This window comes from Harpia harpyja, chromosome 1 (assembly GCF_026419915.1).
Source record: "Harpia harpyja isolate bHarHar1 chromosome 1, bHarHar1 primary haplotype, whole genome shotgun sequence".
Lineage (NCBI taxonomy): Eukaryota > Metazoa > Chordata > Aves > Accipitriformes > Accipitridae > Harpia > Harpia harpyja.
Window position 1 is genome coordinate 49,244,033 of NC_068940.1, and position 25,443 is coordinate 49,269,475.

The 25,443-nt window shown below is 43.3% G+C and overlaps 1 protein-coding gene across 1 annotated transcript in view; it reads left to right on the plus strand.

Annotated features, from left to right (window-relative positions):
- EEPD1 (endonuclease/exonuclease/phosphatase family domain containing 1) overlaps window positions 1–25,443 on the plus strand; it is a 65,313-nt gene that overhangs the window by 22,192 nt on the left and 17,678 nt on the right. The window contains exon 2 of the mRNA XM_052792806.1: window positions 13,603–13,654. Within this exon, the coding sequence (XP_052648766.1) occupies window positions 13,603–13,654 (52 nt within the window). The remainder of the gene's footprint in view (window positions 1–13,602; window positions 13,655–25,443) is intronic.

The following is a 25,443-nucleotide window of genomic DNA, read 5'->3' on the forward strand; positions in this document are numbered from 1 at the left end:
TCTATGGAGAGCAGCTTCAATCTTGACAGCAGCTTGCAGCCCAGAAAGCTTGGGAACCACCAAATGAGACGCTTATATGGACAGTGTGACATCCCGTTATGTGAGATGAGAGTGGGGGGAAAAGCAGAGAAGCTGTTTGCCTTCTTTACTGTGTGTCTCGCTCTGTCCTCTGAAGAGTCTGGCACAAGCTGTTGTTGGGGTGGGAGAAAGAAAATTACTTGACCCATGTGTCTAATCAGATAAACCTATTCCTCTGTCAACAAAGACCACTGTGGTAGTATGTATTTGCTACACAGGGTAATTATCCTTTATGATGGGTAATAAGTTATTATGCTCTATAACAGTACATAATTTGGGGGAGTGGCTGCTGTGGCAGATGGTAGCCCTTCAATCCAGAAGATCCTGGAGAAGCTCAGCTAGGTCAGCAGAAGCCTTATGAAGTTCAAAAGGAAAGCACATAGCCTAGCACTGCAGGTAAAATAACCCCTTGCTTTAGTACAAGTGGGCAATTGACTGGTTCAGGATCTTCAGAACAGACATTGGAAGAAGCTTCCTCAGAAGTTGGTGCAGCACTGGAAGAGGTTATCTCGAGGCCATGGAGTCTTAGTGTTTTTGGAGGTTTTCAAGACTTAGCTGGGTGAAGCCACAGCTGACCTCATGATAGTACCATGTTGAGGGGGTTGTTGCATCAGATGGTTGGTTTTGACCAACATCTCTGTATTTTTGGTTCTGTAGTACTCTTGGAGACAGACACCCAGGATTTGGTGATGAAGGATTCTTCTCTCTACCACACACAGTCTCTAGGAATTTTCAGGGATGCAGTTGAAAAAGTGAATGGTAGCAGCCTGTGGAAATAGGCCGTAGTCTGCTCTGCTATATATGTTGCATACTTTCTTTTTGAGTGGTCTATCCCTTCTGCTTAGTATAGCTCTGCTGGAAAACTCTGCCGGCAAACCGAGCAGAGGCTGGTTCAAGGACAGCAGCCGGCTGGGAGAGTGCCGACTCAGACAGTTTTTCTGACTTTGAGAATTGAGGAAGGATTACGTTCTCTCCCAGATTAGAGTTGCAGCTATGTGACGCATCCCCTGGAGGTTTAAATCAAAACCTTTCCATGTTACTCTGATACTCAGAGCAAAGGCTATATGAGGTTGTGGCTTTTGGCTAACCAGAGGCTTAAGCTTTGTGTAGCCGCCATCGCACTTCAAAGTCATTGTTAAAGTAAAAAACAACTAGACTGATAGAAAGACTGTCTGATCTGCTATTTGGGTTAAAGTTATATAAATGGCACTCCAAATGCCCCATAAGCTAAATTCCCTATTCTAGTGCAGTATCACGTGACGTTGTAGATGAAGCTGGTAGACTACTTCTGTAATTAGCTCTTCAAAGGAGGCTTTTAACTTCTTACCCTTATGTGACAGGTGGTTTTCTTATCTAATTTGTGCTTTCTGTGGGCTCTTGCAGATGTAACCTCAGTATTGGTTGATTATTATTTTCTGACTACAATATTCTGTGCATTTCTGGTGACCTAAGAGTGTAGCATCAGCATAAACAAAATTCTTTATGGCTTGACTTCAACTCCACTTGTGAGTAGCCTTACTCAGTTGTCTACAGCGGCGTTTCTGACAGTTAAAGGCTCGGGTGCATGCAAGACGGAGGAATGCCATCTTCATTAGTATGCAAAACTCAGGTTTTCTGCCTTTGCTCCCTCTGGCCTGCTTCTTTTCACAGTTTTCCATTTCTTTACTTCACATTTGGGAATGTGTGATTGACCTCAGTTTTAGGAAGATGGATGTATGTTCATATTCATTCAAAGCCTGGGTACCAAATTGTTCTGTTTTCTGTAACCTTTAAGTGGGCTAGCCAAGTGACAGTTTTGAGGAAGTCTCATCTACCGCAGCCTTTCCTTCACCATATGGTATAGATGCTATAAAGAGAACGGCCCGGTTGTTGGCAGTGGATCCTGCCGCCATTCCTGTTTGTGGTGCTATAGATGGCTGTCCTGGCTGACACGCTCAGCTCTGTTGACGTGCAAACTCGATAGTGTTAGGCTAGGCCTGCGCTGTAGACTTATGCTGGAGTAGTAGCGCAGAAATGTTATCTTGTCAAACCCCCCTTTTTTTCGCCCTCATGGTGACAAGGCCTCAGTCACCTTGGCAAAGTCTTTTCTTCATCCTTTGACACCTGCCCCTGGCTCTTGCAGGGCACCACAGCATCAAGGTCTTGTCACCAGCTTCCTGAGCTCCACTCTAGAAACACTGTTGGGCTGGCTTCTAGCCACGCAGTGGGAAGTCCTTAAAACGTACGGGCTGTCTGCTAATACAGTTTCTGCTTTGTTCTCTAACTATTGTAATGATGCACTTCATTTTATCCTTTCTGTTGAAATGTCTTTAAATTTGTGCAATGACATAAGCTGCTCGTGAAAGAGCCATAGGGAAAGGTACACTTGACCAAAGCACCACTCTTGATTTCTGTAGTGCTCCTACAGCAGTGCCTCTCCTCAGCAATTTCATAGCGTCTCTCCGAGCACCTCTTGTGTACGTTCTCCTAAATTAATCCCCGGTGTTCAGCCTCCTCTGCTATTTAAACAATTCCACTTTGGCATGAAGTGTTTTGCAGAATATGCTCATACAAAATGCACAATTGCTATGGTGCTCTGCCAGCATCTTCAAAGTAAGAGCCAACTTTTGAGAGTCAATCTCTTTAAGAGCATACTATAAAAGTCTTTGAAGTCTGTATCCAGATTCAGCCAGGAAGCTTCAATACTCTTTGCATAATGGCAGGCTAAATTTTACTGGCATTCAGATGCCACCAGCTGATTGTGGTTCTCCTGCCACCAAACTGCAGTGTTACTCTTGAGGCCTGCATTTAACAAAATGAACTGGCTTCCACTGTATTCCTTTGTAAGGTTTTTAACTGGGCAAACCCATTTCTCTGAGAGGAGGATGTGTGTGTATGCCAAGGTAATACTGCATTAAGTTTCTGAGAGCGAATAAGGGGACATGAGGAGCTTTCACATAAGAGCTTGATAGTATATGGTTCACATACCTGACGGAGAAAAGGAAGCAAACTATTGCAAATCACATTTTGTCACTTCCCAGGTTCAAGTCTGTTTTGCAGGGACACAGAGGTAAATTCAAGTAGAGTCCCTATTAATCACTTTGCCTCCCAGAGCCCCATAATTTTATTGGTAGTTTTGTTCTTCATGGCAGAACGATAGTGTGGTGGTATGCCCTTTCCCAAACATGCCCATTCAATTTAATTAAGGACAACTCAGTTTTTCCATTGCCGCAGTACGGCAGCATTGGATTGGCGAAGGTGCCATTTCTGGAACTAAGAAGCTCTACCCCATCAGGGAACAATTCAGAAAATCCGGAAAAAGAACCAAATGTCAGAGACCACTTACACTATAACATAATGCCTATATTTGGAAGCTGTAAGTCACCTTTGATTTTTATGACCATCTAAATTTTTGTTTTCAGTCTTGGTCTCCTCCCTTGTTGGACAGATTTGAATAATTCAGTGCAAGTTAAATAGCTTGCCCATGTCCAGTTTTAATGACTTAGAAGAAATCAATGTTGCCGCAAACACAACACTCTTTGTGAGCCTCTCTTCCTGCAGAATTATAAGGAAACAGGCATCCTTTGAAAAATAAAAAATAAAAATAAAAAAATCCTAAGACTGTGAACATTACACAATCAGACCATTTTCTCTGATTTCAAAACCACTTGACGTGAGGTGAACCGGTTTGAAGGGAGATGTTATTACTCTTAGCTAAATATAGTAAGAAATGCAATGCGGAAGAAGGATAATACATGTTATTGTGATACAAATGAAACTAAAAGCCAGTTCCCCCCTTTTTTAAATATGGGCGACTGGTTTTGGTTTGCTGTCTGTCAGAAGTGAGTTGAAACAACTTGTGCGTTTTTTTGTAAGTAAATATAACTGTCATCAGATTGTTTCCTGTCCCCCTATCCCCATCCCCGTCCCCCCAGTAGTATTCCTTTCTGCTGCCTGAATTATCATGTAGTGAAGTGTTTGGCACAGGAGTAATCAGTGAAGGAGTAGGTGGAAGTGGTGACAGAGAAGCCTCCTGGATTGTCACCCCAAGTTTTGAACGATGTCGGAAGTTAAGCTGCATTGCCGCTGCCTGTACCTGGTCCCTATTAGCAGATATATGCAGACAAGATTGCTGTGCTCAATATAATTTAATATAGGTATTTGATTTGCTGCTTCTTTATTCATTAGGCTACTACTCTGTAATCATTATGTTGCTGGCAGTCTCAGGCCTTCTGTGGTTTCATATCATGCGTTTGAGAATTTGGGGGTTATTTTCAGCTACCTAGTCTATTTTAAACTCTCTTTTAAAATTAAAAAAAAAAATCAACAAATAATGAGTTAGAACAGATTGATCCTTTTGAGCCATTTGTCTAATTAACCTTTGACTCTCAGGAATTAGCTTCGGTTCTGTTCCATCAAGTGCAGTGTATCCCAGCCCTTAATAACCAACATTTCTTCTGAGGACCCTGGAAGTCTTCCATGACTCTTCCTTCCCTAACTGCTGCCACTTTCTTGGCATTGCACCGGTTTGCAGAGACAGAGTTGGAGAAGGATAGGAAAGAATAATATGAGGACAGCAAGAGAAAAGGGCATAGGATGGCCTATAACTTAGCAAAGTGTTTCTAAACAGTGCAGTTAGCTCAGGGCTTGTGTATTCAGTATTCTGCACCCCAAATTGAGATGGGTTAGCATATCTCTGTGAACGTAATAATGAATGAATGGAGAGTATTTATGCACACCCTGCATGCACCCAAAAGGATGTCCCTTCTGCAACTTCCTATGGTTTAAAAGTTTGAGGGAATCCTCAGAAAGAGAGACTTTATGCAAGTGGAAATGAGTAGACAATGTCCAGTCTTCTTCCCCCTTTGCTGAAAAAGGGAAGAATCAGGCCTGAGATTTGATCTTCTATGTGGAGGGGGAGGTAAATAGGACGCTTCTGTGCTGCTCTTAATCCTCTCTATGATAGAAACCCCCAGAATTTGCAGAAGTGTCCTGTCCAAGCATCAGTGCCTCACAACTCAGGAGTCATCTTTTCTGGGTAGATGGACAAGAAAAGAACGATGTTTCTTTAGCATCGTAGAGAGTCTGGGAGTTTTGATAAGCTCCCTTCTTAATTTCACTGTGCATGACCTGCTCTGCTTACTGACATAGGAAATGTCTGTATGCACAGCAGCAGCATGGATTTTGTCCCTTTGGAAAGAGCTTGGAATGAGTGTTCCCAAGGAGGAGGTCAAGAAGCCTTCCAGGTCTCATTATACGTGGGCATTCATGTGCTTTCTGCTGCTGGTTGTGGTTTGGGTTATTTTGTGAGCACATCTTCCTCCCTTCCAGAGTGCTAGGGAGAAGTTTGCTGTTCTTGCAACGTCCCTTTCTGGTTTTGCACTCATGCATTGGGAATGCATAATGTTCAGGGTTTATGAATCAGCGTTCTGTTCCTGCTGTGATATAGCTGTGCTGAAACCACAGCATCAGTTGAACATCAGATCCTCAATGTAAAGTTCGTAGGTCCTGCAAAATGATGGCTTTGCCACAGGTATAGGAAAGAGAACAGCAAGGAGAGAGCTTTGTGTGAGAGGGGATTGAGAGAGCATCCCTGGACCCAGGGAACTTCTGAAATGGAAAAAGAAAGGAGCGAACTAATTCAGTTGCCTCCTGCCTGTTAGCTTGCATAATGCTGCTGTTTCCCCCCTTCAACTCTCAATAGTAACCATCCATAATTCATGTTTTCCCCCTTTTAGTTCCATTACAGTTTCCTTTCTCCCCATGACAAATACTCCAATCACTCACATAATGTAATAGGATCTGTGAATGCAAACATCGGGAGAACAGTGTTTGTCTGGCCTGTGTTACACCACCAATTTGCTTGGTGGATTTCAACTCCTCTGCTCCTTCCATTTACTCCTGGTTCCCTTCCCAGCTGCAGTGTCTTGATCTGCTTTTTGGTTTCAAACCATTCTGCAGGCAAATCAGTGATGACTAGACATGGAAAGACAGCTGCTTTTATCCAAACTGGGAAACTGCAAAAAAGTAGCCCTAAATAAATTTACATATATATATTGAGAGAGAAATATAAAAATGTTTCTGAAATTATGTATAAAATTTATAATAGCTATTTAATATGTAAGTATATATAATGTATTTATATAAATACATACTATGCTATAATATAGGTATATATATAAAGTAAATATAAGTTTATTTTTTTTTAAAGGAAATGCAGCTCCCTGGTTTTATCCTAATTTCTACTTACTGTAGATACATTTTTCCTGAGAATCTTCCAAATCATTTTGTTGTGTCATTAGCTGGCAGCTAGTCCCAAAGCAATATGGCATGGTATTCTCATCCAAGCCCATCAGCTTACTTCATAAGCTCTCCCGTGGCTTCCAGCAGCCGTTAAGACGTGGCAGCAGACGCGATTTTTCCTTCCATTTAAGGAGTGATTGAGAAGATGCAGATGATTTTAGTGGAAAAGAAGAAACTGATTTTATTTCCTTGTCAGACTTCATAGGGGTACATGGAGGAAGTTTATGAGGCTGAAAGTCAGTAAGCATGCTTTTTTTCTTTCTTCTGTCTGCTTTTGTTTTTACTGGGGTTTGAGTGAACAGGGTCTTGGGGGGGAAAGACAACTTTGTAAATGGGATATGCCAGCAAAAATGAGATGGTTTTTCACATTGCATGCACTGATGAACGTCTTAAAATTTACTCCTTCACTGTAAAGGCCCCACATGTAGGTCAGCTGTTGCCCTAGTCAGCATGGGCAACCCCAAGGAGGGAGCAGCACAGATCGCTCTGCAACCCCCCAGGGCTGGAGCTCGAGTCAGTGCTCAGAGACTTGCTCCTCAGTCATCTCACCGTGTTAAGCATAGTCCGCTGTACTGTGGGTGGGAGCCCGCCATTCCTTCACCTGCCTTTGTGCAAGGTAATCATCACCGTGGCGGGCAGAGTCAAGAAACCAAGCCTCAGCTCTCATTAGACATTAGCAGCAAGGGACAACTCCAAATATGTCAGCAGCAGCTCTGTATTTAAAACTAAAAAAACCCCCCAAAACCTCCACCCTAAGTACTCCCCCCGCCCCCCCACATTTGCTTAAGCAGCAAGATAAATGTTTTTGTGTTTTTGTCAGGTTTTGGCTGTTATCATTCCCCACCCGCCATGTACTTCCCAAAGCAGCACGGGCTTGGTGCCTAAGCTTCTGCCTGCGCTTAAAACAATTAGAAAACAGTTAATCACGGCCCTTAACCTCAGACTGTCGACAGCCGGCTGCAGCGGGGATGCACCACAGCCCTCGCAGTGAACACGTACCTGCGACGGCCACTTCCCCATCCCTTATCGTTCCCCACCCTGTCATCTGGCAAACGCCAAAAGAAAAATAGGGGCTGCGGGCTGCGATGTGAATGGTGATGAAACGGAGTGTGCCCTTTCGGCAGGAGAGCTGGGGACTGAGGTCAGGTATGGATGGGGAGAGCAGGCAGCTGATGAGGAGTGCTCCCTCCCAGGTACCAAGGGCCATTAGCACAGCTCAGCTGCATTTTTTTTTTTTTTGGCTTTTTTTCTTCCAACTCTCATGTTTCATGCCATCTCTTAGAGCAGAACTGATTTATGAGTGAGGTCAGTTTGTGTAGATATGCAAATACAATTTTAGCATACAAATTTGATGACCCAAGGGGTCTTGTCCTTTTCTTTCTGTTAACTAACTCCAACGTGAGTTTGTCATCAAGCACTTCTGTTACTTGCATCCATGCTCTACTCTTGGATATCTAAGTCATCCATAAAACTTCACTGTGGGCCCTAACATGGTTATGGGGATCTTATCTCAAGAACAAAGGGGAAAAGTTTATAGACTGAAAGGGAGGGAGGAGGGAAAGATTTAATCGTGCTCAGAATAATGCTTTGGGATTGAGTGGTTTTTGCATAGGCTATTTATAATAATGTCTGTGAGTCTAGCTGAAGCGTGATTCGATACAGCTGTATGCTAAAGAAGGAGCCAGAAAACTAAGAGAAGTCAAATGGCATTTCTTGATGTTGTTAAACTTTAGTCAGGCTTATGCACTGACTAATAGAAAGCATGAGGTTTTTGGAAAAACTCAGGCTCTGAGCAAAGATGTATAAGCTTGCAAAGCAAGTTGAGACCAATCCTCAGTTCACATTGCAGCTGGACGACGAACCTGGGTCGGTGATGACTGGCTATGAGCCACATGCCCTACCTACCCGCAGGCAGGAAACGGGCAGTGCTGGCTGTCTGGGGAGCTCTGCTCTTCCAGGCTGAGGAGGAAGAGTTGCTGGCTACCGGGAAGGAAAAGCAAAGTGGTACTAAATCCGGCTGTGCCGGCATGCCTGGAGACTCACCGTGCACCAGCTGTTTGCAGGCTAACAAGGTGTGGAAAGCTAAGGCGCAGGCACCGGGAGTGCCAGCTTCCAGGTGGGTTCTTGCTGCTCTACCTTCACAGCCGCCCTGCATCACAGCGCCTAGCAGCTTCTCTAGGACGCCGTTGTGAGGCCAAGTGTTTGTTTAAATGCTTTGCTGACTCTCTGATCACTGAACTTAATGCTTCACCTTTTTCCTCACTTCGTTCTCGTTCTCTTTTTCTCAAAACCACCAGGTTCTGCACTGAATGGGAACCTCAGCTCCACTCTGGGGTCAGCTCAGCAGATGCAGGTCACTGTGCTTGTTGATGCAGGGCTCTGCTCTGGAGTGCTTCTCCCGTGACAGTGGCAGCCAAGTGACCTGTGTCCATAATGGCTGCAATTCTAGTGCTGTGCAGGGATGGTCCAGAAACTGGCTGTAATCCTAAATCCTCTCTATCCCTGTGCTAGAGCACCCTTCAAGCTAGTTTTGGAGGAAGCAGCTTCTCTTCCTCAGGTGAAGACCTCAGGTGCATTCTGCATGGATGGATCTTGGATCTGCCTTGCGTAGCGGTTTCTGTCTATCCCATCTGCCTTGCTGCGGAGCCATAGGTTTGCTGGTTTGCAGGCAGATGACCCTGCGGTGGGTCTTAAGAAGGCCCAGACATCCCCTATTGCAAGAGCAGATGGGATTTTGTGAGCAATGCGAACTCAAGCTGGGAAGTGAAGCTCAATGCAAATAAAACGGGATGATGGCTCATGGTGAATAGGAATGCACCAACCAGCAAGGGACCTATTGGCAAATTTGCGGTATTGCAAAAGGTTGCTGAAAAGGCTTAAATTATCCCTGGGTACGTGGGATTAGAGAGAGGAACCTAATGTTACATGGTTTTAAGTAAGAAGACTTTGAGGAAAGGATTGCAACGCTACCCTGAGGAGTAGAAATGTGCTGTAGCTATAGGCATTTGCTCAGCACTGTGACTAATCTTCTGGAAACCAAAAGGAATTACCTTAGAGGAGAATGCTGTGCATCACCCACAGCCAAAAAAAAGAGGGAGTCATGTGTTTCCTTGACAGCACATCATGTTTGCATATTTTTACTGCTGGAGGAGAGTCCTTCATCCTGATCACTGCATGTTTTCAAGTATTTTGAGTGTGCCTGGGGTGCCAGGATATTAATTTCAATAGCTTTGTTTAAATAGATCATGTAAGTAATTGAGTAAGTGACTATTTTTAATAGGGTTTCAGATACAAGTAGGGCCGTTTTCATCAAGTTGGTGTAGTTACCTGTGTTACAGTTTTCTTACCAGTATACTTTAAAGCTCATAGATTAGAGCAGGTGCTCCAGGAACCAAAAGGTTTCTTCAGGAAATATGATTTTTCTACGACTTTATTCATGAGTTAGTGTTTGCGTACTGCAGGTGAGTATGAAAGAAATGATGCAATAGTGTATAAACAGAGTACTTAAGTCTTGTGTTGTAGACAGCAAGAGCTTGGGCTTCAGCATTGGCTTTTGGTAACTCTCTTTGCATTTCCGCTTTATTAGAGAGTTTCCCCCTCCCCCCAGCTCACTTATTATGTTCCCATCTACTCTGAAATCCTTGGCAAACACATAAGCTACAAACAGCATATGTAGTTATGAGCTGCTTTCAGTGTTTGTAGGATTGCTGATGTAGTGCCTAAATAAGCAGCCTGATTTTTTTTCAAAGCGTCAACCCCTTCAACCAGCAGCCTTCAAAGAGGCTGCATTTCCAAGCTGATATTGCATAAAGTAGCACGTACTAATGTTGCTTGGAATTCCTGGAAGAAATAGCAGTAAATAACTGGCTATCAAGAGCAATTTTCCAGGTAGTGGACTGTAATCCAATGCGCAGAGACAGCATCCATGATGGCGCTTCAAGGAAAGAAGCGTCTTGCAGCTGGTTATATGAAGGCTGATATTTGCATTTGCTGATTCCTTTTGACCCAGAAAAAATACCTGGTGTCACCTGAGGAGGAAAGAGTAAAGTACTGGGCAACCATTGAGCTCTGTAAATTTATAACAGTAGAGGAAAGTCTTTTTCTCACCAAGAGTCAAATCAATGTTGTTGCAAATCGTGTAACAATGTTGAATTCAGATTTTCTTCTGGCCCTGCACATGCAGTATCTCTGCAGCACGTAAACATTTTGTATGGGTTCTTCATCTCTGAACAAGAGTGCAGCATCCCTGTAAATACAATGAGATAAAGTAAAAAGATTCCTGCTCCCTGTTTTATTACTTACTTCTGTGTAACTCTGTATACTTTGTTTTAAATAAAAGCATACCAGTTGAAGGAGTGCTTGTGGGGCTTTACTAGTGTAAATGGGAAGGAGAGTAGGTTTGTACAGTAAGATGATGATCTGTAATGAAAACAGTACTTGCGTTTGGGGCAGTCTATGTCTTTCTTCTGCAGCTATTGAGTGTCACATAATCCACAATTAACATTCTAGAAATAAATCAGTCAATTGGTAGAAGCACCAGCAGCCTTGATTGATAAATTCTACCTTTTGGTGATTAAGTGATTGAAAAGTCTCTGGCTTCAAAAGGAAAAAGACAGAAGTAATTTGCATAACAAAAAACACATTGTTGTACAGCTTGCTGAAAGGAATAGCAAAATGTTAGATTTTACTATGTACACACGGACTTGAAGCAGTCTTTGAAGCAGCCCAGCTGGCTGTGAGCATCCTGGATGCCTCCACATGTGTGTTAGACTACCTCCCTCTCACCTGTCCTGTGTTTTTCTGAAGTGCACTGCAACAGAGGCGGCTTATCCAAAGCTGAGGTGAGCCCTGAATTCCGAGACAGGTCTTGATTGTGGCTGCATTGCTACTGCCCATGCTATTGGACTTTGTTCTCCAAGATGCATCAGCCTAGGCTCCTTCTGAAGTTCAGGGCTGGACACAACACTGCAGTGTGTTTTAAATGGAGGTGCCTTCTTTGCTCAGTGCCTGGCCTATCTTTGTTTTGCTTGCTGGCTGAATTGCAGGGAAAATGATGTTAAAAAATACCTTGTATTGGCTGTGTACTTACCTTCCAGTTTGGCTGCATGCTTGTGTGCGGCCTAGTGTGTTCACCAAACAGTAACAAAAAATCGTGTGCCCCCTGCTACTGTAGTGATTGGGCTTTCATGGAATACCTTTTTCTTTTTCCTGATTATCCCATTGTTTTCTGAACCATCTCCACCCTCTCTGTCTTAGTAATAATAGCCTCTACAGACTGGAAATGTGTGGTCTGGGGCTTTTTTATAATTCATTGGATATAGGCTTTTTATGATGCTTTGAAGACATCTGAAAACTAGAAGTACATTAAAGTGAAAGCACATTCGTGTTTAGGGGTTAGGCTGTGAATACCTGTAGTAGAAAGCATTGTAACACAGTAGAAGGACAGGACTAAAGCTATGTTTTGCCAGCTGCTGTTACAGGATGGATGTACATAATTAATATATAAGATGTCAATGGACATTCAAGAATTATGCAACATTACTCTGAGTTTTTGAAAGGGTAATAAAACTTCTTGTAGTACATGGCAAATTATATCTTTTGGCAGACTTCTACGTCGACTATTTGCACAGTCTTGAATATGAGCTTTTAACTGTACTGGCTCTTTGCTGTGTCTGTCTACAGAGTTGTGAGAGTCATTTAAACAATATTAATATGCATCATTTGATTCTTCCACTGCCATGCAAATGTTTTTGTATCCCTGGGTAAAGGAAATCATCCTCTGGAGTCCAAGGATAATATATTAAGCGACTGGTTTTAGGACTGGGTAAGGAAGGTGAGCAGTCGGAGTTGCAATACTGGTCTACTCCACAGGTGAAACGCCTGCCAGCTTTCTGCAAGCCTGACTTGGGGCAGTGTAGCGTAACAGCAGCTTCTGCTCCTGTGGGAGGACATAGGGGATGATGCCAGGATAAGTGGGTTGAGCTGCCCTGGGGAAGTGAGGTTCCTCTCTCATTTCACTGACCATATAGCAAATCTAAATGTTAGCTTCAGTTAGGCACCAAAGCTGGAGAGAGCTAAAGTTTAGGTGGGCTGAATCGTAACCATGCCATCCTGAAGTAGGTGCCTGGCTCTGTAAGTGGACGTGTTGTTGATCCCTTCTACTCTCCGGCCAAGGCAGCTGCTGTGGGCTGCTGATGGCAAGTGCCCGGGGATGGGGAGGTGTGAGGTGAGGCCTCACCAGTGCTGTGTAGAGGGGAAGGATCAGGATCACCTCCTTCGACCTGCTGGCAATGATTTGCCAATACTTTTCAGGTTCATACCTGTCCTGTGAGCCCTGCAGCTTGGTGGGGATGCAACAAGATCTCTTCCTGAAATTCCTTAGTGTGGAAAGGATTGGGCTTTTGCAGTACATGGGGACACATGCAAGTAACTGAAGTTGAATGAGGATGGGTGATTTCTAATTACTCATTAAAGCAATTATGAAAGTATAGATGTTGTACAAGGTTCTCTTGTATACCTTGATTTAGCTGTGATTTTACCTGTCTTACAGGGCAGAATCCTGCTTGAGTAACTCTCATAATTTTGTTGAAGTGAATGAAATTCAGTGAGCGGGATTTAGCCCCGAGAGGTAAACTTAGAAAAGATTCAGTAGGTGAAGAAATTTGGGGTTGATTAGCAAATGGCATTACAAGAATAATAATTATGGATTATCTCTCTACCCTACTTTCAAACAGTTATGCACATTTCCCTCACATCTCCCTCAAATGTCTTGAGCTTGGTTGTCTTAGTTACTGTACCTCATATATAATATTGTAAATCCCTGGGAATGACTTTGGGACTCCCAGAAACCTGTTGATACTGAAGAACAAAGCTGACTAAAAACAATAGAAATGTTTAGAATCTTTCTCTGTGTTTGTCGTTCAGAAGATCCTTCAGTGTTAATTTAGGTTATTAAAAATGTAATGATTAATGCAGTTTCTCTGTAAGGTGAATTCAGATACGCTTGTAGGTCAGAAACCAGAAAAATCTGTTTAGGACAGCTAGTTCAAAGCAAGCAAAGTAACACTGGTTCTCTCTTGCTTTGGTTTATTCTATCCTGAACAGTTTTTTTGTATCTGTACCTCTGTAGACTCTTTTGTCAAGTGAGAAGATAAAAAGAGCTTCAGTTCTGCTCTTACTTGTGTTTCTGTAATGCTTGCGATAGAGTGATTCATTCTTTTTTCTCTCTGTTTTTTCTTACAGTATCAAGCTTTTGGCTGTGCAGGAGCTGGTCGATAGAGAAGCGCTGGAAAAGGTATTTAAAAATATATCTGATACAACTGTCATAATACATTTAAGCTCTTAAAGCTCTCTGTATTAGTTGGGCTTCCTAGTTTCATGGAAAATCATGCAGCATAAAATAGGACATCTTCCTAGCTACCTAGTACGTGAAGTCAGAGGGGCGATGTTTTGTCCAAGTTGACTGCATGCTTTTGGTTTTTTCTGATTTTACAGTGGGCCTGGGGTAAGCAATGCCTCTAGCCTGCCCACGTTAGCTTTCCCAAAATCAGTTCCTTGCTATAACAGCTAGGGATAAGTAGATGATTTGAACCCACAAAGATGAATGTCTGAAGCAGAAAGAGTGTCCTGAGGAGCCCCTTTTGAACATCCAGCTCAGGAGAATGGCAGGAGGTGCCTTGGCAGAAATGTGGTTTAATTTAGTGATGAAGGGATCAAAGCGGCTAGCTACTCAACATGAGCCCTAACACCACCAGCCGAGTATATGGCGCCTGTTCGCCTGGCTCTCCTCCTGTCTGCTTCGTGCAGGGATAGGCCTGCTTTTAAGCCTGGCCTTCCAAGGAGCTGAGGGACGTGACCCAGGGATGGTGGGGTTTGCAAACAGCCTGCACTCGGTTGCGTCGGGGGCAGAGGAGGAGCTGTGCGGAGCTGATGGCTTTCTCCGTCCAAGCAATGTGATCTTGTTCAAGGGGCAAACCCCCCCCCCCCGGTCCAGTGCGTCAGACCCCATCGGTTTAGCCAAGGCACTGGTGCCTCAGAGGCCTGAGATCCCACCTGCGGAGCCGCAGCAAAACCAGTAGCCACAAAAGGCCGGAGGGTTTGTAAATAACACCACCTAGTGTTTCTCCTCAGCCAAGGGTATTGCAAACACAGCAGTACCCTATAGATCATTTCCTTCTGCGTGAAGAACCAAATGTTGTATTTACTGGTTTATGGTTTTGCTGGCCTGGAGGGTAGGACTGGGCTCCGAGTGCCCATGCTGGGACCAGTGGGTTCCCTTCATGTTCTGCACCAGCTCCTTCATCTAGAGGAGCAAGGCGCCGGCCGGGAGGCAGTGTGGAAATATGAGAGACTTGGTAGGATTCAAAGAAAACAACTAGATTCATAGCCCTGCTGGGAAGACTGCGGCCTTATGGCAGGCATTGAGCTGGTGCTGACCCAAGCAGCCCCTCTGTGGCTATGAGTGACCTGGCAAGGCTCGGTGAGGAAGGAGGAAGCCTTCTGCTGCCTCAAGCACATCCTGTCTCTGTGAAGGAGAAAGTTCTCCAGCACTGTGTTAAGGCTGCATCTGCCAGGTACTCTAGAAATGCTGGGTAAAATGAAATCCGGTGCCAGCAGGTGCTTCAGCCTTGTGCTTTGCCACTGACTGGAGATGCATTTCACAGAGGTCTTTCATACAACCCAGTTAATTCAAGAGGGGCCTCTCTTCATTGGCTTTGGTGAACTCTGATTTTGACCCAAAGAGGTGGATTTTGTTAAAAGGCAGCGACAGAGGGCTAGGCAGGTGATACTGTAGTTTTTTGCATGCGCAGAAGACACGGTTCTCAACCACTCATTGTGCAAAACAGGTTAACATTCACAAATTGTCATCGTTTGCAGCAGTGGGCTTCTCTGGCACCTTGCACCTTGTAGACTTCCCACCTTTCTGTCGGGCCTACGCTTCCCTTTGGCCCAACGCCTCCTAAAACACGGCTTGGCAAGGGCAGGTGACCTCAGCCTAGTGGGAATGGCTGTTTGAGGCATTGTCTGGAACTCTGCAGGAAGCTCTTCAGAAAGGCTCAGCCTCAGAAAAATGATCTTTCTAAATTAAGCTCTCTGAATATTTGATATCTGCTTTCATACAATGACAAGCTTAAAGAATTTAAAAGGCCAGTTTAGCCCTCTGGAAAATAACAGGGTAGAATTATGTAAGTTCAAAGGAGTTTGCTGTCTTTATTTTTTAAATACAGGAAGGGGAAAAAAAACAGACTAGAATAAAATCCCTTGTCCTGCCTGCTTGCAGAGTCAGGTTTTGAGAACACATGCTGAGTTTTGTACTTGTAAATCATTATTTATCACATTATATTGCAGGGATACAGAATGTTATGAAATGATAATATTTTAATATTCATTGCAAGATTGAGTTTTCTGGTTTTTGAAGGGAAGTTTTCTTTAAGATAGCTGTGGACATGATAACTTAAAAGTGTTTTTCCTATAGGACACTTTCTAGTCTGTCATAGATGGCTTTGACTTTTGTAACCTTATTATTTCTAAAATGCAATGCTCAGCTTTGAAAGTGTTGTTATATATTTTTGACACTTGCATGGAAACCCAGAGTGAGTAGAAGCATGCTGGTGAACAGCAGTGCCCCCTGAAAAGACTTACGGGCACACACTAGTGTTCGTGCTGCAGGCTAGCTCCATTAAATCAAATCACATTGAAGTTAAGTGCATGTGTAGCAAGTCTCTTGAGAACCAGGGCCTTGAGCCAGTATCAGAAGATTATCCGGCACTGCAGTTTACCATCACCTTTTTGAAACAAGATGACAGTCTGGGAGGTGAGGCACACGAAGCAGCAGGCTGTCAGAACAGGCTGGGAGAACCTATTTGAACCGTTGGGCTCTTGAGAAGATGGGAACCCCCTGCAGGTATGTTGTGGAAAGCTTTGTCCTCATGTAGCGGAGTGCTGCTGAGCTTCAAAAGCTGCCGCACATCAGTTATTTACTGGTTGCTTACAGCAAAAGGGTTTAATGCCGTTCTGACTATCTTAGATGCTTTATTATCTTTAAATGTTTTTCCCAGCTTGGCCATTGAAAATAAATTGATCACACTGTGAGAAGTTTTGTGTTATGCAAAGACTCTATTTGTTTCATTTCCTAAACCCTGATGTTTCACCAAATTTGGCCAAAATGACCCTTTAAGCCAAAGATCTACCACACTTGGCTGCATTTATGCCTAGTGTTGCTGAGACAGAACGGATGATTGGCTGGATGTAATTACAGCTCATCCTGGCTCAGGTCAAGCTTGTCTGACCCTTGGATGCTGCTTATCAGCTGGTTTGTTTCTCTGCGGTGCCACGGGCGCCTGTAAGCACTGCAGAAGGGGGTGCTGCTTGTGGAGCTGGACCCCAGCACCATGCTTGCTGTCATTAAAAGGAACGGGAAGATAGTAATTTATCTCAGTGAAACAGGACCAGGTCACATAAGAAGAACAAGAGTCTTTACCTGGAGAAAATTCTGAGTCAGAGATGGGTTTGTTTGTGTTTGTTTTGGTTGTAGCCCATCAAACCCGTTCCAGCACGTACTCCACGTGAGCGGTCTCACCAGCAGCTTAAAACTAAGCGCATGCTTACTTTTATTTTGACTTACCTTGAACCTTCAAATCGATCCGTTTTCTTCCCCCTGCCTCCTCACTGAGCTTGTCCCGGCTGCCGTGGGATTGCGTTGCTGGCATGCCTTTGCTTAGAAGTGCTGCTGCTGTTTGCCAGGGGCGGTAACGAATGCATGCGGCAAGATGCCAAGGGAAGGCTTGTGGTCATGGCAGCCTCGTCCCCACAAGGGTTCGAGGCCACTCAGGCTTTCAAAAGAAGTATCTCAGGCACGCAGGTTTGTTGGCGTCCTTTATGAAGCAGCACAGCTCTGGGAGAGACCCCCCAGAGACACTCTTGCCCCAACGTGTTTTTGAGTACTTTACTTGGTCTAATTTTTGGAAGTCCTTAATTGCAGATGGAAGAATTCTACTTGGCAAGTGTTAATTGTATTTATTTGAGGAAGGGGAAAAAATAATTCTCCTGAAGAACATGCTGTTTTTATAGTTTAAAAATAAATCTGTTAAAGTAATTAGGCAGGTGACATTTCACATTGGTTGCTGGTTTAGCCTTTAAATCTGTAGACCTTTTCCATTGGCAACAAGTATGCCAGAACGATTGTTCTCATTGGTGCTTGATGCTAGTAGGATGTGCAGGAAGAGTCATCCATGTTGTAAGAAAAATATTCTTTGCATTCTGTCAAATATTCCCTCCTGCACCTTTCAGGTGTTAACACGGGCTTTTGAGCTCATTTCTCCTTCAGAGGTAGGTTACTGAGGAAAATTAAATAATCTGTACGACAACGTTATATTTAGTACCCCCCTGACAGCTTTTTATAAGATAAGCCTGCTTTGGGAACAAGCAACAGTAACCCATTATTTTCCTATTTGCATATTAATAAGCAAGTGCACCTGCTATTACTTGGGATGAGAAAGGACTGTCCACTTGAGTCCAGAGACAGAGCAGTTTGTTGGTTTCTCATCTAGGAAATGCAAATCGTGTAACTCTGATCTGCAGTTTTGTGGAAGCGTGGAATTCAGCTGCAAAGTGATGATTATTCTGCTTGAAGTTGGAAGTGATCTGCCTAAACTGGCATGAGAGATATGCTGCGTGGGCTGAAGCACGGTAGGAGTTGGGGTGAGAATTGTGATTTTGTTCAGGGATGGTGTTCTTGATGTTGATGATAACTTGCAGCTTGAAAATCAGGATAAGTAACACAGGTTTTTACTATCAAGGTCTGTCTGTGCCAGTGATGGCAAATTTATGCACTGTGAGCTACGTCCAAGACATCAGTGAAAAGAAAGTGGGAAGAACAAAGTAATTATCAGTAGGCTTACATTGCCTGTATGGGGATTTTCACCTTCACTGGAGAAGTTTTGGAGGTCACAAATCAGAAGGGATTGTAAGTCTTTCACCTGGTGTTCGGAAGTACAGGTCCTGTAGCTGTGAAGCACGGGATACATTTGCTAGGCACCAGGAGAGGCAGTAGCGTAGCTTCTAGCCGTCTTACTACAGGAAGGGATCTCTTCTGTCTGCTAGCTGAATGTTACGTGGTCATCCATTGGGCATTTCTGCTGGTGTGGACATGAAGAGTTGAGATGATAGAATGATAAAACTGATAAGCCTTCCCCTCCAGATACATATTCTGCCTGCCCCCCCCCCCCCCAAGAGTTATTTCTCTTTCCTCGAAGAGAACATCTTTACCCTGTTGAATAAAATGGGAAGCTTAGCACTGTAAGCAAGGAATCCCTAAGATCTGTGCTCATTTTTTGACTTTTTCCACCTCCATCAGCAGTACTAATGGCTGGAGTTCTCTTCCATGATGTGAAATCTGTTTCGTGGGTTTCCTCACCCGTAGGAAAGACTAGATGTCTGTATTTGGGAGATGTTCACTAGATGCAACCCCTTCCCATCATGCAGAATTTTCATACTGTGCCTGAGGAATCAATGAAGAACAATTGGGGTGATACTGAGGAGTTGGCATTGTTTTAGTAGAAGAAAATTAACCTGCCTGTCATTGATTAGAAGCAGCTTTTGTCTCAGGGGAAATACAATGACTAACGTTCCCCACGTTTGCAGGGTGAGACCCAGGAGATGGGGACAAAAGGGAGTGCTTGTTTCTTTCTAGTGGCATCACTCTAATAGTGCAATTTCAGCTACAGTCAAAAACGGGTTTGTAAAACGCTGAGCTGCCCTGTGCATTCCCTGCTGTAGCCCTCTCCTTTCTACACAACACACGGAGAATTTTAACTAGAAATTTGCTTTTGTTTTCTTGATCCAGTGTACTGTTTCCTCCAGATATTATCTGAACATAAAAAGTATGACGTCAATTGAGGTTCCAGAATTTCCAGTATGAAATGCATCTGCTGGAGGTTTTTATTTATCTTTTGTCTGCTTTTGAGTAGATTGAGCCAGATCAGTGTTTAATCGTGATTAAGCCCATTGTAATCTCTCTTCTTTATAAAATCCCTCTCAGAGCAGAGCAGGTTGTTTATTTGTGAAAGGTTATCCCTAGGAGCTTTTTGGTGTTTGAAAGAGAGGTGCTGTTTTCCATTTGCAGGGCTAAGCATAGACACATCACTTCTTGCTGTGGTGAGGATATAAATATATTTGTGTGTGCATTTGCTAGGGCAGTTGGAAGTGACCTATAATATGCCTTGGCATGGAGCAGCTGGTCACCCAAGGCCATTTTTCTGGCCCGTTACCATTTCTTTGGTAAAAGTACTAAGTGGCTGGTCATGGAGTCAATGCTGCCCTTGCAGGCAAACATTATTCCTTGTGTATAAGCTGGCACTGGCATGGGAGCCACCATCAATGTCTCCTGAAGGAAGAGCAGGGCAGGGCCATTGACACCCGCTCTGCAGGGTGAGGGTCTACCACTGTTGGATCACCTGGAATGTATCTGTTGCCTGCTCAGCCAAAATGTCCTGCACTGTTGCTGCTGTTCAGTTTTTTGGAGAGTGCAATCACGCAGCAGTCCCAGAGAGGTAGGGAAGAATTGTTGTTATCCTTGATTCATGGAGGTGTGGTGAAGTTACAAGGAAATTGCGTGATTTTGGCAGAGTCACCTAAGATGACCGACTCTGAACAGAGTCAGGAAGTGAACCTCAGTCTCCTGAGTCCCAGGCACTCTTCTAATGCCAAGACAGTCCTTCCTCTTTGATGTGAATTTTTTTTACTGCAGCAGACGTGTACCCCAGAAACGCAGTTAGCTCGGGACTGAGTCTTTGTGTGCAAATTTTTAACTACCATAATCCTCCTGTACATTGTGAGCCCTGCCTTGCAATCTTGCTTTGCTTTGGAACTGCTGGTTAAAAAAGATTATAAGGCAATGGGCAACGAATTAATTAGTTGCTGTAAATGAGTTATATTTACTGCTTGTTCTTAGAACTGTCCTTCCCAGAAAGAGGTTGACCCCTCTGAAACTTAAGTACATTTGGATGTACTCTAGAGTCAGATAAGGAAACAGCAGTCTCGCTTTCAGAGAACAGGAAAAGGAGATGTAGACTTGGCCACTGACTCAGTCAGGAGCTTTGATCAGTCTCTTCCAGCCCTGTTGCTGCCTCATTTTTCTGTTCCCGATTTCTAGAGAGGAGAGGGGGAGTCAAGTCTATTACAATATCCTTGGCCTAATTCAGCCTTGGGATGGACTTCTGCATAATTTATCAGCTGAAATAGGTCCTCCTGCCCTGTTCCTTCAGAGCCACCGTGGAGTCAATGATTGACCACTCAGAGTAAAAGGAGATAATTCCAAATAGTCCAACTGATTTTATTTTAATTCTTTTTCTCACCTTATTCCCTATTATTGACCCTTTTGCTCTCCCACACCCTTCCTATATTTCTCCCTCTCTCTCTCTCCCTTGTCTTGCTCGTTTATCTGAGTGCAGTTAATACACAGGGGTGCAAAGTCTTTTTTTTAGACTTCACCTCCTGGGGTCAAGAAATCTCAGAGTGAAGGGAAGTATAGCTGTTATTGTGAAGTAATCATTTTTGGCTTAGTGGAGCTGGAAACGATGTTGACACCATTTCTTGCAATATGGGAGGCTTCCTTGGGATTATCCCATCCACTAAATTGACATAGGAACCCTGCAGCTATACAGTGTTTGCCTCTGGCCTTTCACTTCTTTTCTTCCTTTCTGTCCTCTAGGAGGGATCTAGATGGCTAGAAGTTTAAGGAGATGTATTGGTGGACCTTATGGCTCTGGCCAGTTCCATGATGATTTCAGTAGCTCTCTGGAGGGGATCTATGACTACTTTGTCTTTCCAGGCCCCTGTTCTGCAAACTGTTGTCAAGTGGTCAGCAACATTGGAAACACAGGTTCTCATCTACTAGTATCTCTGGCGTCTTTGATCTTGGCTGGATTTTTTTTCTCTTTAGTTGCATTGCCTATCTACTTTCTGATGATCAGTGGACTTCAATAAACAAAACACTAGAAGCCATGCTATACACATCACAGGGAGCCGTGGAGAACACAGGTTGCTCTTAAAATGCTGTCCTTTAGGAGGTGCCCTCTTCTCCCCTAGAGCATGGCTGTGCCTCTCTGAGAAATGGTGGTATGGAGATTAATTGTTATACTAGCTTGGCATTCTTTTGTGAGGCATCTAGTCTTATCCCTGAACAGAAGCCAAACTTACCCATTAGTAAAATGATTCTCTACACCTCCAGAACAAGGGGAAACAGAAAATAAGTGTTTACAAATGCTGGCATGTGTTTTAAGGGGTTTTTTTGTGAGTGGTAGAAGTACTAGGGGTCCTTAGTCAGTCCTTTTTCCTGGCTTTCTTCTACAAGATGGCAGAAGGCAAAGCAAGTTCATAGAACAGGACTGGTTCTGAATAGTCAGCAATTTTGGGGAAGGGTGGAGGTTTTTTCCTTTTTAATAGATTGACATAGTAGCAAGAGTGTTTTAATGTCAGCCCAAATCATTTTTTGGTAGTTTATGTGGGTTAAGTAATGCACATGCTCTCTATGGGAAGCCAGAGTCCATTGCATCTGTTAGAGCAGAACTTTGGTCAGGGTTGGAGAACAGTCCCGTAGACTCTGCGGAGGGTGTGCTAGTGAGTAAAGACAGAAAATTATCTATTACTCATGCAAACCTATAAATAATGTGCTATTTCAGAGAGGAATCAGTGTCAGATTGGGCTCTTTAAATTAAGGGCTAGAGGTGTGAAAAAGAATGTAAGAAGCGTGTGAGATTTTTTTTTAAATGGTGAGATGACATGTCCTAATGCTAGCAGTCTGGAAGAGATCCTCTTAATAATAAGCATCCAAAAAAAAAAAAAAGTAACGGAATAGGATGCGAGACAGATTTAAATAACTTTACAGAAGGTGACACAGTGTTCTGTACAGTGGTGTAATCAATGCCTGAAGGAAGAATAAATATTTGAGGCTGGCAATGGTTGTGAGTCATATTATGTATTTTTCTCTTCCTTGTTTTTGTGTTCTTACCATGGGAAAGAATGCTGCTCTAAACAGAGATGTAAATCAGTTGGGGAAAACAGTAATACTAACAGTAGGAAAGAAATGGATGGAAGTAAAATGCCCAGTGAATAACTGTTTTTGATGCAAGGCTCTGTAGAAGTGGCCAAACTGTGACCTTGTAAAAATGAGGGCTGTGCCTTTTTCCTTGTGTCACAGCAGTTTTCTTAACACACTGCTTTTATTCCTTCTCATCCTGCACATCAGCACAGTCCCGACTGTCTTTAGCACCATGTCTATGCCAGAAAGGCACAATTTTTTAAATAAAAAAAACCACAAAAACCCCCCAATTCACTTGCTAACACCTCTGGAAATGAGTAAATTTTTATTATGGGAATGGAGAGAGACCTAGTTATCTTACGTGCTTAAGCAGCTTTCCTTGATTAATAACATTCAAAACTGTGATTACCCTTTTCCCTTTTAGTTTTGTTTGTTCTTCTTTTGTATTAGCACATTTTTTTCCCCTCCTCTTTTCCTCTGGCTGAAGGCAATGTACAGGTAAGGAGATTCACATCATGGGAAATCTATATAGCTCACTGGTCGGCTTGTTTGTGTTTTTTTTAATTGGTGAACAAGAACCCATCTCTTACCACTTTTGGGTCTCATGTTTCATAGGATGGTTTTCTATTTGCTTTCCATATTAAGGGCTAGGTTCTGATAAATTGATTTTCACCTAGTGTAGCCCCAGTGGTTACTGGGTTGTACTTGGTGGTATGGTTTTACACTGAACCGCAAAATCGATTCCTGAGTTTCATGTTTCATGCAAAAACAATCGGCCCAGGGATTAAACAAAACAAAACCCCAAACATAAGAGGGGTTCTCAGGAAGCCACTGGCTCCTGGTTGCCCAGTGCCTTATATCTAGTCCAAATGAGCATGCAGCTTAGGTCTCTGCACATCTGCTGCACATTCCATGGCCATGCAGTAGCTCACTTTGTGCAAGACTTGGATCTCTTTGTGTCGGTCACTGCTTGAAGCAGTAGCTGTAGTAATACACTTGAAGTAGTATTTCTAAAATAGCTGATGCTGCATTGCTCTAATAATCTCAAGGATACCTTCCCTAAGCATTACATCCGTGTTCCCAGAGAGGTGTATTTCTGGTGGCAGAAGTGGCAGCAAAATGAAACTTGTTTTCTTCATTTGGAAATAATGAGTTGGTGAAAAAAAAGTGGAAAAGCACCTGAATACAGCAGACAACATAGTAATAAGTAAATAATTCAGTCATGGGGTGTCTATGACTTTAGCACAGCTAACTGGTTGAGCAGACTGTTTTATGACGATGTAGTGAAAATGTTTGAACTCAACCACTCATCTCTTGTAAAAGCAGCTTGATGAAAAAGATAGCCTTATAGTCATGAGGGCTTCTTTTTATTCTTTATATCACATCAGTTTCCTTAGCATGCCATTGTTGCTGTTAATGATTATACTGCCTACTTATGCAGAATAAAACACTATCTTGTAAAGGCTTCAAGAATAAATTGCAAAGATTTGTGACCATCCTTGAGCCTTAATTCCTGTATTATGTTCAAAAATTTAAAAAGTCCTTACGGGTACGAAAAGAAGTAGTCAGGAAATGCCTTCTGCAAAATGATCCTGTCGCATGAAGTACGAGGAAAAAGCTCAGCTTGTGAATGGAAACATGAGAAAATAAGAACCCACGAAACTTCCCCTACATGGAGGTTGGCAAATATGGGTGTTCTCTTCCATAGCGAAAGGGCAGCATAGGTTTCCACCAAGCATCTGTGAAGACAGCTTCCCATTAAATGGCAAACTGGCTGAAAGATGTTACGTATCCCATTTTGACAATAGGTAGTTAAGCATCCCATAATTGTTCAACAGTGGCCCCAGCTCTTAAAATGTGTTAGGGGAGTTACTGCATTGCCTCTTTCAGTTGTTGTTGTTTCACTGCTCTGCACCAAAGGTTTCCGTGTCTTCCTTTTGAAGATCTATAAAAAGACATTGTTTATATAAATAATCACTTTTTTTAGGATGAAGGTAGGAGCACATGCCAGTGAATGATCTGCATTGTTGTCCAGGGAACACTATGATTAAAGGCGAGCATAGAACTGGTTTTATGGGCTACAGTCTGTTTTTTTAATCATATATTCAAAGATAAAGAAAGTAATTTCCTCTTAGATATTACAAAGAATTAAGCAGTTGGGTGACTGTGGTGAGCTGTAATTCATCTGGGAGGGCAGCGTAGAAACTCACTGCTAAATTTTTCCAAAATAAATACTTGAAAAGGAAAGCAAATAACTTGGGAGTGCAAGCTTAGGCTCCTACCACTCCCCAATTGATCCTGTAAAGCCTGACTTTAAAAAAAAATCTGATTTGATTCAAACAGGTTTGTGTATGGAAACAAATCATTACACACTTTTGATAATTGAGATAATGTTAAGCTTATCAGCGTAATTATTTCCCACACATTCATGAAGTACAATGGGTGAGTAACACAGCAGCGGCAGGAGAGAGGCGCGTGTCCGGCTGGATTCACATCCATGGGCCAGTTCAAACCAGGGCCAAGCTCATGAAGGGGCTCAGATACCTGACACACAGGAAACGATGCCTTCACTTTGAAAAACTTTCCAATCCTTTAGCTGCTACTTAACCCCAGGGGTGCCTAAATGATGGAGTCCTCTGATGCTTTGCTTTCACGCTCCTCAGGTAAGTGGCGTGGTGCCTCTCTGCAGACCCATAATTACCCCTGCCTGAAGCAGGCAGAGCAGACTTGGACAACTTTGTTTCTAGCCTATGTATAGTTGGGCTTGAAAAATGAGCCTTCCTCATCCTATCTCCTCTGAGGAGCTCAGTCCCAGAGGTTTCCATTCTTAAGTATTAAGCTTAGAAGTGGTCTTTGCAGCAAAGCCGGGAATTTGGGTTGCCATGTGGCTGTGGGGCGGTGAGGCTGCAGTGTGGTAAATGTTTGCTCTCTGGGCCATAACATGGTGCCTGGAGCACTGATTTCAGAGCTGAATGAGAATCTGATTCTCAGAGGAAGGAAATCCTTCCTCTGTGGGTCTCTGTCTGAAGTACTGGGATGCTCTT